The sequence below is a fragment of the Gallinula chloropus genome, assembly GCF_964237585.1.
Source record: "Gallinula chloropus genome assembly, chromosome: 11".
NCBI lineage: Eukaryota > Metazoa > Chordata > Aves > Gruiformes > Rallidae > Gallinula > Gallinula chloropus.
In genome coordinates this window covers 5,253,103-5,270,233 of record NC_140096.1, presented here as the reverse complement: position 1 = coordinate 5,270,233, position 17,131 = coordinate 5,253,103, and the positions used below count along the sequence as shown (strand labels likewise).

The 17,131-nt window shown below is 46.1% G+C and overlaps 1 protein-coding gene across 1 annotated transcript in view; it reads left to right on the top strand.

Annotated features, from left to right (window-relative positions):
* The window catches only part of TRPC5 (transient receptor potential cation channel subfamily C member 5), a gene marked incomplete at both ends in the record, with an annotated part of 64,875 nt that overhangs the window by 10,917 nt on the left and 36,827 nt on the right, over nucleotides 1–17,131 (top strand). Inside the window, one exon of the mRNA XM_084268973.1 lies at nucleotides 6,004–6,525. Coding sequence (XP_084125099.1) covers nucleotides 6,004–6,525 — 522 coding nt within the window. The remainder of the gene's footprint in view (nucleotides 1–6,003; nucleotides 6,526–17,131) is intronic.

Here is a 17,131-nt window from a genome sequence, read left to right as displayed (position 1 = left end):
CAGCTGGATATTCTGGGACAGCTGTATTTAAGTTACTGGATTACTTCAATAACAACAGCAGAGCTTGCCCAAAAGTACATCTACAACCACGCGTGCTGGAGTTACAGACTTGTTCGTAACCAGTACAAAAGCCCTTTAAGTACATTACTTTTTTGTTATCAGTTAGTGTTGTTCATTATATTTCATTAGGCAAATTACATCACTCCAGTCAATGAATCGCTCCTTAGAGAAAAAGCCACCTCCCTGTTAAAATCGATGCTCTTGTCACTCCTGTAGAAGCTGCCTCTCAAGGCACCTCGGATGGAGATGTTCCCTTGTTGAAAGCAGCACCGCTGCATCACCTGAAATGAATGCTGAAACCTCTAGAAGGATGTGACATTTTGCCAGAGTCCCACGTAGGGAAACAAATGCCCATGGGATAAGGTTCTGACAATGAAAGACAAGAGCCACATCTTATAAAAAAAGCTCACACTGTGGGTTTTTTCCAAGCCCCTCTTGCCAGTAACATGGCTGATCGGCAGTCAGCAACACTGACTCTGCCTCTCATTCTCTATTTATAGAGCTGCAGCTAGAAGTGCCACAGGACTGATTCTGAACAATATCCCAGTTGCTACTACAGCTCCTTTGACCACTGAGCCTTGTGCTTAAATGGATGTAGTACAAAATCTTCTTTTTAGAATGCCAGAAATGCTGTACCTGTTCCTGTGCTCGTGGATGGTGTGTGTGCTTCTCCCATAGGGCTGCATGCAAACAGCCAAGCTAGAAATAGGAAATCCTTGCTCAGTAAGTTACCCAAGCTTCTGTTTCTAGAAGCATTTGAAGTTGTTCCAGTGAGGTTGCCTGAGTTTGTTTTATTTAGTGAAACATTGTTTTGGCAACTGGAACATCTTTCAAAAGATATAGTTATCTTAAAAAGTTCTGCAAGTTGACAATAATGCAGATTAAATATATTTGCAATTTGTCATGGCCATACTTACCATGTATTATTACACCAGTCCAGGTGAGGTGATAGCTTATGGAATGAAGATCACTTGAAAGCACAGCAATTCCACCTGTAACAGGTAAAAGCATTGTTAGTTATTTTCAAAGAAAAGCAGCAGCATTCTCCATGCCAGACAGGATACATGTTTTGACTGTCTCTGACCCAAGCATTTTGCAATTAGAGATTAACAAAAGTAAGCAAAGGATTTTGTGGTTAGACTTGGCTTTGCTTCCTAGATACTCTCTCTTCAGTTCAGGTCTCAAGCACTGAGGGGTTATCTGGGGAGACTGTGGCTGTGAGCACCAGTAAAGGGTGAACACTGAGGACAAACCTGAACATGAAGGGAGACTAGTGTTCAGCAGGGTTACCAGACTATAATCAGGAGAACTATCAATACAGAGGGGGAGAAATGCATTAAGATGCAGAGACAACAAGAGAAAACCACCCCCAGATAGTCAATAGAGAGCGCAAGGCTCTTTCCTTAGGAGTTCAAGACACTGCATTGACCAGCAAGTTCTTTTGCTACAGAACAGCGGGTTTTCCACCCAATTGTCCTTTTTAATGTGCATAAATAGATGACAGATGCTTTAGAAACATGGTCATTTGCTTTGAAATCTTCTGGAGTTTAAGCCTGGCTATTACCTCCTTGTTCCACAAAGGCAAAAGAACCTCAGGTTAGTCTCTCCTTTGGTTGAGGAGCCTGCTTCTGAGGTGTAGCTCCTTAACCTTGGGTTCACACTGCTGAGCAGTTGCAGAGCACTCGAGCTGGATTGGTTTTGCACAGCACTAAACCAGAGGACATGCTCCAGGGGCACTCAGATACCAAGATAGAGTAGGGCCAAAGTAAAACTCCTAGAAGACCTACAAGAAGGCCATTGGGTCTTCGGTGCCAGGTGTGGTTGGGATTTATTTTTCTCTGTAGTTGTGGTCCTCCTACACTGTACTGGTTACTAGCATAAGAGAGATTCCCACTCTTCCTATCCAGGGCTTGTGTCCAGCAGCACACTGTTCACTGGAAGACTTGCTTGTCCATCCAGAGGAGAGCTTAGCTATACTGAACTGTGCTTTTACATGAGCTAATCCTCCATTTTCTTCTCCTCTAATGAATTCAGCTCATTTCTCTCCCCACACCCTTTTTAAACAAAAGGGATTCGTCACTCACTGCAGTACCATCCAGTAGCAAGCAGCCTACCTTGAGGAGGATTAAGCCTAGAAAAATGGTAGCAAGGATCCAATGGCTTGTTGTTAATGGTAGCATTCCTTTCTTAAGCCAACAATACCAAGATGAAATATGGACAAGGCACACGGTCCCATGCAAGCTTTGACAATAAGGTTCTGAAGGACTCAGCTTAACATCTTGTGTCAGGTGATGAGGTTAATGGAAAAGAATTTTGTTAATCAGGTCACTTAATGAAAATAACCTTGGAAGATCTTAGCAGAGCCCTTGAGGTAGAATAAATTATTCTTTTTTCTGGTTCCATCACTATAAGTTAACCCAAGACATGGAAGAAGCGGATATAAACCTGAAGTCAACATGTCAGAGTAGTGCAGGAGGAACAGCAGCAGTTACAGTGCAGCAATGCAACCTCTGCTGCCCCTCCAGTTCTAGTATGTAGAATACAGCCTTCAGAGGAAGGGCTTCTGTGGCATAGTCCCATCTTTAAAACAAGACTGTTTGTTAAGACAGAATCACAAGGTTGCAAAAGACCTCTGAGATCACAGAGTCCAACCACCCCTGTCCTCTGCTAACCCACATCCTTGAGGACCTCATCTACCCATCTGTTAAACACACCCAGGGGCAGGGGCTCAGCCCCCTCCCTGGGCAGCCTGTGTCACAGCCCCACAACTCTTTCAGGGAAGAACTTTTCCCTCACATCTGCTCTGACCCTGCCCTGGAGCAGCTTGGGCCCATTGCCCCTTGTCCCATCTCCTGTCCCCTGGCTGAAGAGACCATTGCCCACCTCTCTACAACCTCCTGTCAGGTCAGTGGAGGTGGGGATAAGGCCTCCCCTCAGCCTCCTCTTCTCCAGGCTGAACACCCCCAGCTCCCTCAGCTGCTTCTCAAAGGATTTTTCCCTCCAGCCCCTTCCCCAGCCTGGTTGCCCTTCTCTGGACTCACTCCAGGACCTCGATGTCCTTCTTATAGTGAGGAGCCCAAAACTGGACACAGACACAGGTTGTCAAAGCACTGTGCAAAAGGACAACAAAAATACTCACCACAAGACATAACTTGTAGTTGATGGTCTTTGGACCAGCCGGGCACAGGAAGAGAGGCTGCTGCAGCCATCCCTTGCACTGTTCCCGTTCCACACATCGGTGGGTTGCTGCACTGTTCAGCTGTAACCAGTTGGCTCCTGTGATTTGAGGCCTTACGCTGTCTTGCTCCTGGACTCCAGGGTGCCTCTCTGCCTTTGCACCACCATTTCACCTCTTAGCCCTTAATTCAAAGTGCTGCAAGCTGCCCACGAACACATGCCTGAGACCTTACAAAGCACTGCTCCATTTCTGGTGTAAGAACTTATGATACAAGCCAGAGTAAGGGATGGGACATCACTTGATAGATACCCCCCTGATGTGATTCCAAACCTTGTGGGGACTGCTTGAAGAGCCCTTGATCCAGATTTAGAAAACCTTAGGAGTAGACAGAAGCTGACAAGATCAGCACCACCCCCACCCATAGCATAACTACCTGGCCACCAAGCACCTGTTTCATATTCTGAGCATCACAAGTACCTCATCTGTGTGAGGCTGAAAAGCCTTTTCATAGCCCCACGTACAATAACTTCCATACACAAACCAAGATTAAACCTGACAGTAATAGGAGCGACAGAGGGGGAAAGCATTCTTCCTTTGAGGCACAGGCTGTGAATGCCACAGCCAGTGACTGACTGAAAAAGGAGGGGAAGGAAGATAAATGCAGTTATTCAAGCATCAGGGCTTTAAAAAATGCTTCTAAGAGAGAGAAAAAAAGAAAAACCTGCACCTTCCTCTTGACATTTAACAAACTACCTAACCGAGCTAAGCAGAGGCAAAGAAGGAAAGTCAGAGACCTTACAAAGAGAGCTGCTCTCAACTGTTTGTTACTAGGGATCTTAAGATACATTTATCCAACCTTGCTAAGAAACACCAAGCCCTCCATGACCCACAGCAAATCCTCACTGTCATTCTCTCTTCTTCCCCATGAGCTGTATTTATAGGCTACCCTCACTGCCTCAGGAGGACCAGCCTTCTTAGCAAAGCCTCTTTACACCTGTGTCTGTAGGCTTCCAGAGATTTAACTCCTCATGTGCCTCATCCAGGGTAGCAGACTTGCATTATTCCCAAAAATCCCTCTAGCCACCCAGTGAGCCTTGCTCCAGTCAATGATCCAACATCCTGGTGTGGTGCCAACCTTTGGGGTAGAGCATTGTGTGTTGTGAAGAGGTTTTGTCCCTGGGTTATGCAGAGGTTTACCAGTCAGCTACAGCCTGGGCATCTTTAGCTCTTTAGTGCTATTGAGGCACTTAACTCCCAGGGAACTTGGATTCAGTGTGGAGAGGTTTAGCCTGCCTCACAACCAGCCTTGGCTCTGCCCTGCAGAAGGCTTTCTAACTGGTTACTTCATGCTACTTCAACGCTGCTTCACTTTTGGATTTTCACAGACTGAGTAATGTTTCCTGTCATTAGGACTCTTTGACAATAGTCTCTCTGAAACGCCTTTGACATTTGCAAGGGGAAGCAGGCCTACTGTTCACCAAAACCAGCAATCACCCCTTGAGCAGCAGGATGCCAACTGCCAGGGCAAGAGTGGTGGGCACAGGGAGTACAGTATGCTTGAGTAATGATTAACACACAACAAAGAGAGCTGCCTGCGCTGCAAATGGAAACACACTGCGTGCTTGGGATGTGAGAGCATTTTGGTCTAATTTTGCACTCTGCATATAGTAATAAGACACAACAGGGTATGCATTAAGCTCATCTTTTGAGAAGTGCAACAGTAGCTGAATAATGCACACCCTGGAGTGTCTTATTTGTAGTGGACTATGGCTCATTAATTTTACATTTAAATTTTTTCAAACCCATTATAAAAAAAAAAAAATAAACCCAACAAATCTATTCTGAGGGCAGTTATGTAATGTATCCTTCCACTGAAAAGTATTTTCAAATAAAAACAGTAGGGAAAAGGTGAGGAAGAGCTTTGCTCAACTGCAGACCCGCGCTTGGTTTGGTTTGCGCAGGGCCAGCCACGGGCAGGCCCTTGTCCTGCTGCTGCAGATGTAGGGTGGCAATGATGACAGTTACAGAAATCTATTCGGTGCTCACTCTTTTCTAGCCTTTCCTTTCTTTTCACAGAATCACAGAATCACAAGGTTGGAAAAGATCTTTAAGATCATCAAGTCCAACTGTTCCTGTCCTATGCTAAACCAGATCCCTGAGCACCTCATCTCCCCTCTGTTAAACACACCCAGGGGTGGGGACTCAGCCCCCTCCCTGGGCAGCCTGTGCCACAGCCCCACAACTCTGCCAGGGAAGAACTTTTCCCTCACATCTGCTCTGACCCTGCCTTGGCCCTGCTTGAGGCCATTTCCCCTTGTCCCATCTCCTGTTCCCTGGCTGAAGAGACCAACCCCCACCTCCCTACAACCTCCCTTCAGGTAGTTGTAGGTGGTGAGAAAGTCTCCATGTGTAAGTACCTCTGCCTTTTGGCTTCCTTTTATCCTATAAAAACCTGCCTTTCAGGACATGACCCAGTACCCATTTCAGAGCACGATGCCATATAAAGCATTCAGGTGAGGATGCAGCCAGCTTCTACATCAGAACGAGAACACAATGGTCACAGCTCACTGCCTGGGCAGCACCCAGGCACCATTTATAGGAAGATGGTTTTGCTGGAGAAGCAGTGTATGTGTGAGTGCACAGGGATGCAATAGGATTTAAAGAACATGGGGTGTTATAAAAAATCACTTCAAAAACATGAAGGAGAGATGTCTGATTTCTGCTGTTCCACGTGAAATATGACTGTGGTTTATCCCTTTCTATAGGTTCCAACCTTGATGATGGACACCCAGTTTTCAGAATTCACTCCAGATATCACCCCAATAATGCTGGCGGCTCACACCAACAACTATGAAATCATCAAACTCCTTGTCCAAAGACGGGTAACAATTCCACGCCCACACCAGATCAGATGCAACTGTGTGGAATGTGTCTCCAGTTCGGAGGTAGACAGCCTGAGGCATTCCAGGTCAAGGCTGAACATCTACAAAGCCTTAGCCAGCCCTTCGTTGATTGCCTTATCAAGTGAGGACCCCATCTTGACGGCCTTCCGACTGGGCTGGGAGCTGAAGGAGCTCAGCAAAGTGGAGAATGAGTTCAAGGCTGAATATGAAGAGCTTTCACAGCAGTGCAAGCGTTTTGCTAAGGACCTTTTGGATCAAGCACGGAGTTCCCGAGAACTGGAGATCATTCTAAATCACAGAGATGATCAAAGTGAAGAGCTGGATCCCCAAAAATGTCATGATTTGGCAAAGCTAAAGGTAGCAATAAAGTATCACCAGAAAGAGGTAAGAGCCATCTAGATGTGAAGGTGTGCAAAGGCTTCATGTATGGGGTAAACCAATTCATTTCCCTGGTCTCCACGGGTTTGTTCAGGGTTGGTAGCTCAGGCAAAGCAGGGGTGAGTTTGGCTTGAGTGGAGAACCACATGCAGAGGGGTTAGTCACAAGCCTGGAGGTGTGGTGCACCTCAGTGACAGCGTGAATGTGGTCACAGTTAAGGGCAACAGGACTGGGACTTGCTGCAGTGGGTTATGGCTTCTAGAGCACCAACACCTTCTGCTTCAAAGATACCTGAATCCCATTTCATTGTAACCCACCCCTGCAAAGAAGAGCCTTCAGACATTTCCAGGTTCCTTAGCTCTGAAAGCTTGTCCCAGTTGCTGCTTTTATACAGGAACCAAAAGCTACAAGGGGTTGCCTGACTCATGAAGGTCTCGACTGCAGGAAATAATACAGTATACAATTCACTTCCTCCAGCCACCAAACACTTCCTAGCACCCATTCAACACTAACTCATAAGGGCCAGATAAACAACAGCAGCAAAAGAGTGATCAAGAGCACTCTCACTGTCCCAGCTCTCCATGATACCCACAATTTCTTTAGGTGAAAATGCTCATGTGATGCTAGGACATGGATCCTGCCCTTCACCCCTGAGACACCTCATGTTGATTCTTGTTCCCTGATTCATCCGTGCTTTAGGGACCAGGAAGCAATTCCCAGAAATTCAAACTCCTGCTGGTAGTACCAGAACAGGAAGACATACTTCAGCTAAAGGACACAGAGCCTTTCAGAAGCCCTGCAGATCCAGAGATTTATAAGGTGATTCAATAAAGGCCATGAGCCCAAGGAGAATGCTGACAACAGTTTCATTAGTTGGCTCTGGATTTTCTTTCTCTTTCCAAACCTGGACAGAATATAGTAGGTGATATATTACTGCTGACCAGTGATGTTCCAGGTTATCTGAAGGAGGAATTCAGCTTCCCTGTTTGAGGAACTGAATTACAATGTCTGTTACATTCCTCTGCATCCAGAGGGTGACAGGGGTGGCAGGAAAGCCTGCCACACTACTCTTGTCCCTGTCTTCCCCACATGTAGTGCTTTGTTTTATGCATAGCTGCAGATGAGGACAGCCTGATGTAACACATTCTGCCTCTCTTAATGGCTGCACATCCAAGATAAAATAGCCAAGAAGTGAGAGATGCCAATTTTCCTTTCTTTCCTTCAGTCTGTTACTCATCTTGAGTACCAACCCCTTGGAGCGAAGCCTCAAGCTTTCTGTGATCTCCCATGTGGTCACGTCCTGGGCTGCTCCCATGTAGTGTCAGGCTCACTGACCCCCATGTCAGGTTGTGCTTTTTAACTCCAGCTGACAGGGCTATATAACACCATAAATGCTTTAGGGACACAGACAAGCAGTGAGGAATTAGTCTGGGGAGGGATAATACAACACAGCAGGTCAAACGTTCCTTGACTCTAAGAAGGACCAGAAATTCTACTTATGGGGTTGGGGGGTTATTTGGGTTATTTTACAGGCACTGCATCCACATACATGCTTCAGCAGACAGGGCACTGGCACTGCTGGGTGTAGATCACCACTGGTTTCGATGTCTTGTCACAGTTCAGAGCCACTATTGACAGCCAAGCACAAATCTGTGGCTACCCCTTACCTTCTGCTCGCATTAAGGAACCACAGAGTGGGACAGAGTTCACTGTGTGTGAAATGCAGTGAGCAGTCCTGGAGCTCTCCTGGTTTAAAGGGGAAAAGAAAAATTAAAAGCCCCCTTTTCTTGCTTGCTTGACAGTTTTTATCTCTTTGTTTTTAGGCGTGTTTGACTGAATTCCAAGCATATGGACAAATTCCATGTTTTATGACATACTCACGACAGTTCCAGCATATAAATGATAGCAAATATGCTCTGTGTTGCCAGCTAAAATGGGTGCTGCCTTCAGGTAGAATACTAGTGGGCAGGGACGGAAGGAGTTTGGGAAACCAGCACCACTGAACCCCCATGTCCTGCCTGGTTATCCACAAACACCTGCTGTGTCCTGCAGGATAGTTTTTGCATGCAAGAAAGTGTCACAGTGGTTTTACCATGGTAATGAGACCAATACAAAATGCCAAGCAAGATACAAATGTCATTGCCAGCTTCTGAAAGAAATAAGTCTGAACATTTGTCAGGGAAACACCAAGAAATGCCTTTTAATGGGGATGGAAGAGCATCAGACTGAGATAATTGGGGGGCAAGGGGCAGGAAGGATAATAGAAATACTTGTGAAAGAAAGTTCTGCAGAGAGACAGCAGACTTCCAAAAAAGTAGATCTCCCTGTTCTGCTGAAGCTTTTTATGTCTTAACATTATATGGGCTTGGGCTGGATGGAGAAGCTTCTGACATCTCCACGTCAGCAACGTGACAAGCAAACCTCTGGTATCCTGAGACAAAAACCCAGAGTGGACCTTAGTTATCTTCTGGGGCTGCAAATTGTTACCACAGCTGCTAGTTCTTTATATTTAGCATAAAGATTGCCTAACCTCACATTGATTTTGGACTAACTGCTAGACAAATTCCCTGCAGCTTTTTTTTGTTTTGAGTGAACTAAACCTTAACATTTCCCCCCAAATAGGAAAGGAGTCCCTTTCAGCTGAAGCGGGCAGATCAAGGTTGTTTCTAGAGAAATAGTTAAGAGGGAATTGGTGGAGAGATCTTTGCCTTAGGGTGGATCCTTGCCTTTGGATAGATCCTTGCCTTTGGGTGGATCCTTGCCTTTGCCATCACTGTGTTTTGGGCAGGGAGTAGATCTTACAGTTACTTTTCCTTTGTACTGGTGTAGGTGATCTCAGAATTCAGCAGTACTCTTCACTAGACTCACTATTCAGTGTTCCTCTCTCTAAGGCACTTCAGATGAACCTGCTGGGCCTTTTCCCACCCCCCACTGAACCCCCATATACTGAAGAGTAGGTGCTGGTTTGTTCCAGGTACAGCAGAGTAACAGCATTCGGGTTTCTCCTGCAGGTTGATGATCCTGGGCAGTGACCACACAGGACTGAAAACACTTCTGATGGGAAAAGCTCGATGTCTGTGGGCAGTTCTTGCTCCAAACCAGGCCCTGGGGGAAATAATTTTAAAGCAAGTTAGGCTGCTAAATATATAGGGTAACAGTTAACTTGCTGAGGCATTTTGCATTTCCACTGTGGAATCACCTGCATCCTTTGGCTCCTAGCTACTGGAGAAAAACCTGATCTTGTACGTTGTTTTAGCAAACAATTAGCAATCAATCAGCCTCACCATGGGCAGAAATCCCTGTTCCCTGCACTGAACCCAGTAAACATACTCACAGTATACACAGACTTCACCTTTCACTCTGTCCAAGTACCCCAGTCCTCACAGTGAGCATCCTGGACCAGGGCTGGATTAGCCAAGGGCACGACTTCTGTCCATCAAGCAAGCTCCACCTCCATCAGTATCCCCAGGTAAATCCCACTGCCAGTGCGTTTCTAGCTCATGACACTGACAGAGGATTTGCTTGTTCAAGGGTAGAAAGATCTGCCATTCTTTCTTTTCTTTTCTTTTCCTTTTTTTTAAATAACAAAAAAGACTGGGAGGGACGAGGTTTTATTTCTCCCCAGTATTACATCTGTTAAGTATTTTATAAACTGACAAATGTGTCACTCGTGGTAAAGGAGACGTTTTTCCTTTGGAGGAGGGCCAAAACAACAGAGAAGAAATTTCTTGCTTTTCTTGTTTGTTCTTAATAAGCCCACATGTCCTAGAAGGTAAATTACTGCTCACACAGAAGGGAAAGTTTCCATTATAGGGGAAAGATTAAAATGTGCCCTAAGGGTAGCTTTGCAGCATATTTTATGGTGGTAACTGTTAAAACTGAGCTGTGCAATGTTCACAAGCTCCATCTTGACCTCATCTTAAGTGTAGGATGGTTGTGTCCTCAGTTTCTAATTACAAAAGGGCCCTGACCGTTTCTTTAGACAACAGGAAGGGTCTTCACAGTTGTGACCACTGCTTGCATGGCAGTCACACAATATTAGGAGGAGAATAAGGGCAACTCTAGTACACATGATGAGTGAGATGCAGCACAGACACATTGGTTTTCCCAGTTTACTTCCAAAAGAAATTATTTTTGTAAGATCATGGGAATACATGGTCCAAGAGACAGGAAGGTTTTCATGAATGCTCTGTAGCATATGGGATTTGTCTTCATGTTATTACTTCTCAAATTCTTTTATTCACGACTAATTTTGGAAAGAGCAAGGTGTTGAAGACTTAATAAGGAAAGGCACAGCTCAGTTGTTGGGTATCAATCTTCACTATGCCATTCTGGCACCAAATTAGCTCTGTGTTTGTTAATTTGTTTGCGTTCTAAGAAAAGATGGGGAAAATGAATCTCTTAAGATCTTGCCAGTGAGGTAAAGCCCAGTGGTGTGTACAGAGTACCATCACAGTGCTGGAGAATCAGAGCGTAGGCTGAATGTGAACATAATCTTTAGGGACCTTTAATGTTTTTTGACACTGCCAAGATCATGTAAAGCACCCACAGAGTAGCAGTGAACCAGGGCTAAGCGAGCAGACTTCTCCTTGTTTGCAACATCCAGCTAAGCCACAAGAATAGCAATGCACATTCAGCCTGTTCCTGCTCTCTACCACAGGTCACTTGCATCTTCAAAATGAACTGAAGCATGGCAGCAGTGGGGTTTTAGTGCCTTGTGTTTTTCTGGTACTGGTAACTGCAGATGACTGTGCAGGTTCAGTTCATATCTCTGTAAGAAGTGCACACAAGGCAAGACACTCCCAAAAAACCCCTGTATTTTACCTGTGACTGTATTGCTTAGCATTTTCACAGCATTAGATCAAAGGAGTGCCTGAAATTCCTTCTCAGAAACCTTAACCTTAGTCTCTCTTACTCACTGTACTCTAAATCAACAACAGGAAAGCAGCACAGGAGAATTGTTTGCCACAGGCAGGGCCACCAACCTCCAGGCCTGGATCTGCACAAGGTTGCCCAGGGCCCCATCCAACCTGGTCTTGAACACTTCCAGGGATGGGGTACCCACCCCCTCTCTGGGCAGCCTGTTCCAGCCCCTCACCACTCTCTCTACATGTAAAGAACTTCTCCCTAATATCTAAACTAAACCTTTCTTCCTTTAGCTTTAATCCATCCCCCTTGTCCTGCCATTATCTACCCTTTTAACAAGCTGATTCCCCTCCTGTTCCTCTGCTCCCTTCAGGTACTGGAAGGCTGCAATGAGGTCCCCCCCACAGCCTTCTCTTCTCTTCTAACTTCAGCTAGTGTGTAAAGAGAGCTTTGAAAAACATCAGAGATGCAGGAAATAATAAGTGTGAGGTCTGTGAAAATCAAAGCACATCTCCTGCACCTCGTTTCCCTGTTTGGAAAGCCATTCAGGTACCAGGATGGATAGCTGCAGATTGGTCTCTGCTCGCAAGCAGCGCTAAGTTATTCTCCTGTGGTTTTGTCTGTTTTCTTGCCATGCTGCCTGGAGGTATAATGATACAGGGCTGAATATTTGTATTGTGCTCTTTAAAGGCACAATAAAAAGCTAGCACAGCTCAGAAGAGTAATAAACAGGCTTTTACTTCCAGGTTTCTAGAATGAAATCGTACCATGTCATGAAAAGATGTTTATCAAGAGTAGATGGGGGGAAGGAGAGCTGCTCTTTGTGGAAGCTTTTTCCTTACCCAGAGCCCTGGAACAACCATATCCCTTGGGGGTTAGATGGCGAGGATGGTGTGCTCACACTATGGCCAGATCTGTCCTACACCACAAACCTGAGTATAAGTTTAGGGGTTTCAGAAGCAGTGAGTGTCCAAATGTCACCTTCCGTTTCCCATCAGTGGTCTTTCATTCATTCTTGCACACAGTGAAGGTGCCTCCTGATGTGTGGGCAGTGGCCTGTGCTCAGTGAGGCTGGTTTTCCCTCGGACTCAGCCCCAGCAGCCAGGCGGCCGCGTTACGGGGTGTCCATGCAGGTGGTACTGACTGAGCTGCTATCAGCAGGCTCAGCAGATGGATTTTGGGGTGGCAGGTGGGGACGCTTGTCTACATTTGCACCCATAAAACAGTCTTTCCTGCCAATCTGCAGGAGGGCAGCAGGGTGAGCGGGGTGCATCTTGGAGCCCCTACTCCGGGTTTGCACGGTTGCCAGGTCTGTTTGTTCAGGTGAACTGGGCGATCTGACCCGTACAATTGCATCGTGTTACAACAATTAGGACAAGTGACATTTAAGGGTAACTTCTCTCCAAGCTTGGAAGAAGAAGATGAAATAGAGAACGGATGGTTCATCAATTTGACACAGTGGACGTGGATGTTTATTTGAGGAAACAGTATTATTTGGTATATTATTCACGTAACGCTAAAATGTTCTAACTTGATGAAGGTTAGCCACATATTGCAGCTGTCACAGAGCAGAACTGCAGAAGACTATCTTCTGACAGCAAAATCATCTCTGACTAATCTTGTCATGCACAAATCTGAAAAAACAACATAAGACCAGTATGTCAGTCAAGGACAAGGACTCTGCTTGTGCAGTGTAATGTGTAGCAGACAGCAAATGCGTAGATCATTCTTTAAGTCACTTCTGGTGCCTTGTGCCTCTGACTTGAATGATCTCTTGGACAAAGACAAGGGAGTGTGGTGAGAGCTAAAGGGATGGCCACTTTTTTAGGAGCATTCAAGAATGTTTTAGTGAGTCTGTCAGTTCCTTTACTTCATGTATCCCATCAGTCTTCTTCCCAGCAAGAGAAGAGGCTTGGGAAGCCAGAGCTAAAGGACATGATTGCTTTGCTTTCCACAGACAGTGAAAACTGGAAAGAAGTGATGCCTTGTATATTGTACGAGCCAAGTGTCTGAAGGTCTGGAGTGCCTTTCAGAATCAGCTTTGCGTCGGTAGTGAAGAGTATTATCAGAGCTGGGAGGAGCGGCTGACACACAGGAACACTGTGCTGCCATGGACAGGCTGGAGAGCTGGGCAGGGAGAAACCAGATGAGGTTCAACAAAAGCAAGGGGAGAGTCCTGCACCTGGGAAGGAATAACTGTTTGAATCAGTACAGGCTGGGGGTGACCTGCTGGAGAGGAGCTCTGTGGAGAAGGACCTGGGGGTCCTGGTAGGTGACAGGGTGGCCATGAGCCAGCAGTGTGCCCTGGGGGCTGAGAGAGACAATGGGATCCTGGGGGGCATCAGGAGGAGTGTGGCCAGCAGGTCACAGGGGGGGATCCTCCCCCTCTGCTCTGCCCTGGTCAGGCCCCACCTATAGTGTTGTGTCCAGTTCTGGGCTCCCTGGTATAAAAAAGCCAGGGATCTCCTGGAGAGAGTCCAGAGGAGGCTACAAAGGCGATTAAGGGCCTGGAGCATCTCCCCTATGAGGAAATGCTGAGTGAGCTGGGGCTGTTCAGCCTGGAGAAAAGAAGCCTGAGAGGGGATCTGATCAATGGTTATCAATATCTGAAGGGTGGGATGCAGGGGGAAATGGGCAGCCTCTTCTCAGTGTCTGTGGGGACAGGACAAGGGGCGATGGCCTCAAGTTGGAGCACAGGGAGTTCCCCACTAATCTGGGGAAGAACTTCTTCCTGGTGAGGGTGAGGGAGCCCTGGGACAGGCTGCCCAGGGGGTGTGGATTCTCCTTCTCTGGAGAGATTCCAGCCCCATGTGGACGCCGACCTGTGTGCCCTGTCCTAGGGACCCTGCTCTGGCAGGGGGTTGGACCTGATGAGCTCTGGAGGTCCCTTCCAACCCCGACAGTTCTGTGATTCTGTGAATCATCACCCCGATGAGCCATTTAGGTGTCTTATGATGGAGAACAGAGTTACCTCATAGCTCTTCATTCTGAGAAAAGTGAGACGGATGGATGGGTTACTCAAAACCTCTCCGAACTGAGACCTTGTACAGAATGGCATTTAGAAGCCGTGACTGCAGGTTTTGTGCTCTTGTTCTTTCTCTACAAACCTCAGCTGGCTGAGTAAACATCCTTGAGTGAAGAATATGTCCTCCTCACCCTACCATGGTGATATTACAAGAATGTGAGAAATGTTTCTAGTATGCTGCTCTGTTCTTCCCTGGATCTTGAGGTACATTTTACTCATTCAAGAGAAGGTGAGGTAAAAGAAAGAAGTCACCAAACTAAATAGTTTCAGTGTGGATAATTCTCAGGTCTGAAAGGAAGCAAAGGAAAAATATTTTTAGAACTTTTAAATAACTCTAATAGGGTAAAGTAAGTATGTGTTTTAAAATACTTGTGAATTACTTTTGAAATTCCTGTGTTTGCTTTACTTATCACTTATTTAATGTAAATGTTAGAAATTCACTAGGGAGAATCAACCCAGCCTGTTACTCAGAAGTCATTACCATCTCCACTTCAGCTAAAGCCTGTGAGAGCTCCCAGTGCTCGAGCTGTAACTCCTGAAGTGCTGCTGGCACGAGAACTTAGGAAACTCTGCAGAATTTGCCTCTTAACAGTTTTTAGGCTGAGTGTCTTCTCAGTGCTGCCGTAGATGCGTTCGCTATCCCCTGTTCAGCTCTTGGAAAGCAGTTAGCGTGGGGTGAATTCACTGTCTGTCTGTCTCAGGGTTATCACTCATGTTCAGCTCTTGCTTGTACTGCAGCATCGCCTTTGGAAACCCAGTCTGGGCCCACTTAATCACTGTAACAGGACCGTATCCTGCTGAAATACTTCCTACAGGGATTTATTTATCAGCTGTAGTCTTCTCTCTGCTGAAATAAATGCTGAATGGTTTTGCTCACATCCAGACTCTTGCTCTGGGTCTGACTTGGATGAACCACATCCTGGTGAGGTGTTGCTAACAGAGCTCAGCCTCCAGAAGCACTGCTCAGCATCTTGCCGCTTCTCAACGCAGAATTCATGCCTCCCCTTAAATCCTGCTGACACATGCCCTAAATACAAACCTAGAGCTACACACACATTGAGGTGCTCTCAAGGAGATGGATTTAACTTCAAGCTTAAATACTTTGCAAGTTGCTTCTTCTATGGGAAGGTACCCAGGATGTGCAAGCTTCTGCCTTTGTCCTAGAGCGTGCAGACCCTCATTTATTCAAATATTTAAAACAACCCAACAGGAATTTGTGAAAACTATGAATTTTGATGGAATTGAGGCAGGCTTTTAGAGATTGTTCAGTCCTGCCTATCGCCAGCATTCCCATCCCTGGTGAACTCCCAGTTGCTACTGCTTAAGCTGATTTCATATGCCTGCTGCCATCAAGAGATGTGTTATGGATAGGAGACCTTTAGTTAAGATTCATGTGTCATCAACACTTAAAATAAAAACAGATTAGACAGAACTCTGTATAATTTGAGGCCATATGTTCATCTGTGGAGGATCTGGAGTTTGCTGTATTCACCAGCAAAGGGGCTGAGCAATTTGGGCAGTACCTGGTTTTCTCAGAGGACTCTTCCAGCTCAGCGAGTGATCTTCTTAATGGCAGGAATGACTGCATTTGGATTAGCATCAGGGCTTCCCTGTTGGTAGTCACAGGCACGTGAGCAGCAGCTGTGCTTTTGACAGGATATCAAGCCTGCATTTTCCCAAGGAAAGGCACTTCTTGGAAGTGTCTGATGAGGAATGTGGAGTTGTAGTCCCTTTTCCCAAAGTTATACAGCCTCATTCCCAACTTCTTTGTCTCGTTTCTTCCTTTTTTTACCTGTTGGGGAAAGTACTTAATTAACAGGATGAACAGCTATTAGGTGTTCACCCTCCACAGCTCACACTTCAGCAGCAGAATGTAAATAACTTTGCAGTCATTAACAGGGTTGAACTTTAAAAAGAAATGTGCTCCAAAAGAGGATTTTCTTATTCATCTCACTGTTTGCAACACTGCAAGCTCCAGGAGGCTGGTGTTTCTTATGTAGAGTATCTGGTCTCACAGGGCTTGCTGGCTCTCTGCAACAGACATCAAATTAGGCCACGGAGAGTTTCTCTCTTCTGTCTTGGGCTAATTTAGAACTGCAGCTCTTTGAGTATTGCCCACTGGAATTTCCTTTGAGAGCGATCCCAATGATGCACCAACCACATTTCCTTTCTTTCTTGGAACATTCCATCTCTTGGTATGAAGCAGAGGCAGAGTGTTTTGCTGGTGGCACTGAGAGTGTGTCGTGCTGCGTGGTTCTTAGTGGGAGCATCTGCAGGGTTTAGGACTGCAGGAGGATTCACTGCTCACTGTGACATTGTGCCAAGTGTTTCAGCACGTTTGACCTTTAGGACAGTGTGTATTAAGCTTTGTGGGTTAAGGTGTTAAGCTCTGGCACTGATAAAGCCAGGCTGTGGGAGCACTGACAGCATAGGACTTCCCTGCATCTTCATGGGAGGAAAGAAATTCCAGCCATTTGACTCTGAAAATTCAAGTATGAAAGGCTGTGTGCTCCCCACTCCATCTGAGTTGTATCGATGTGTGCAGGGTAGGTCACCCCTGCTAGAGAGCTGGAGCAGAGAGGGGCTGCAGCTCCCAGCCCCAGCCTGTGTCTTCAGAGATATCTCCCCCTCAGTCAGCCAGAAAGAAGGTGCAGGGCTGTAAGTACCACTGCAGGATGGGACAGGGTGTTCTGCTGAGTGGAGACAGGCAATGGCATTTAT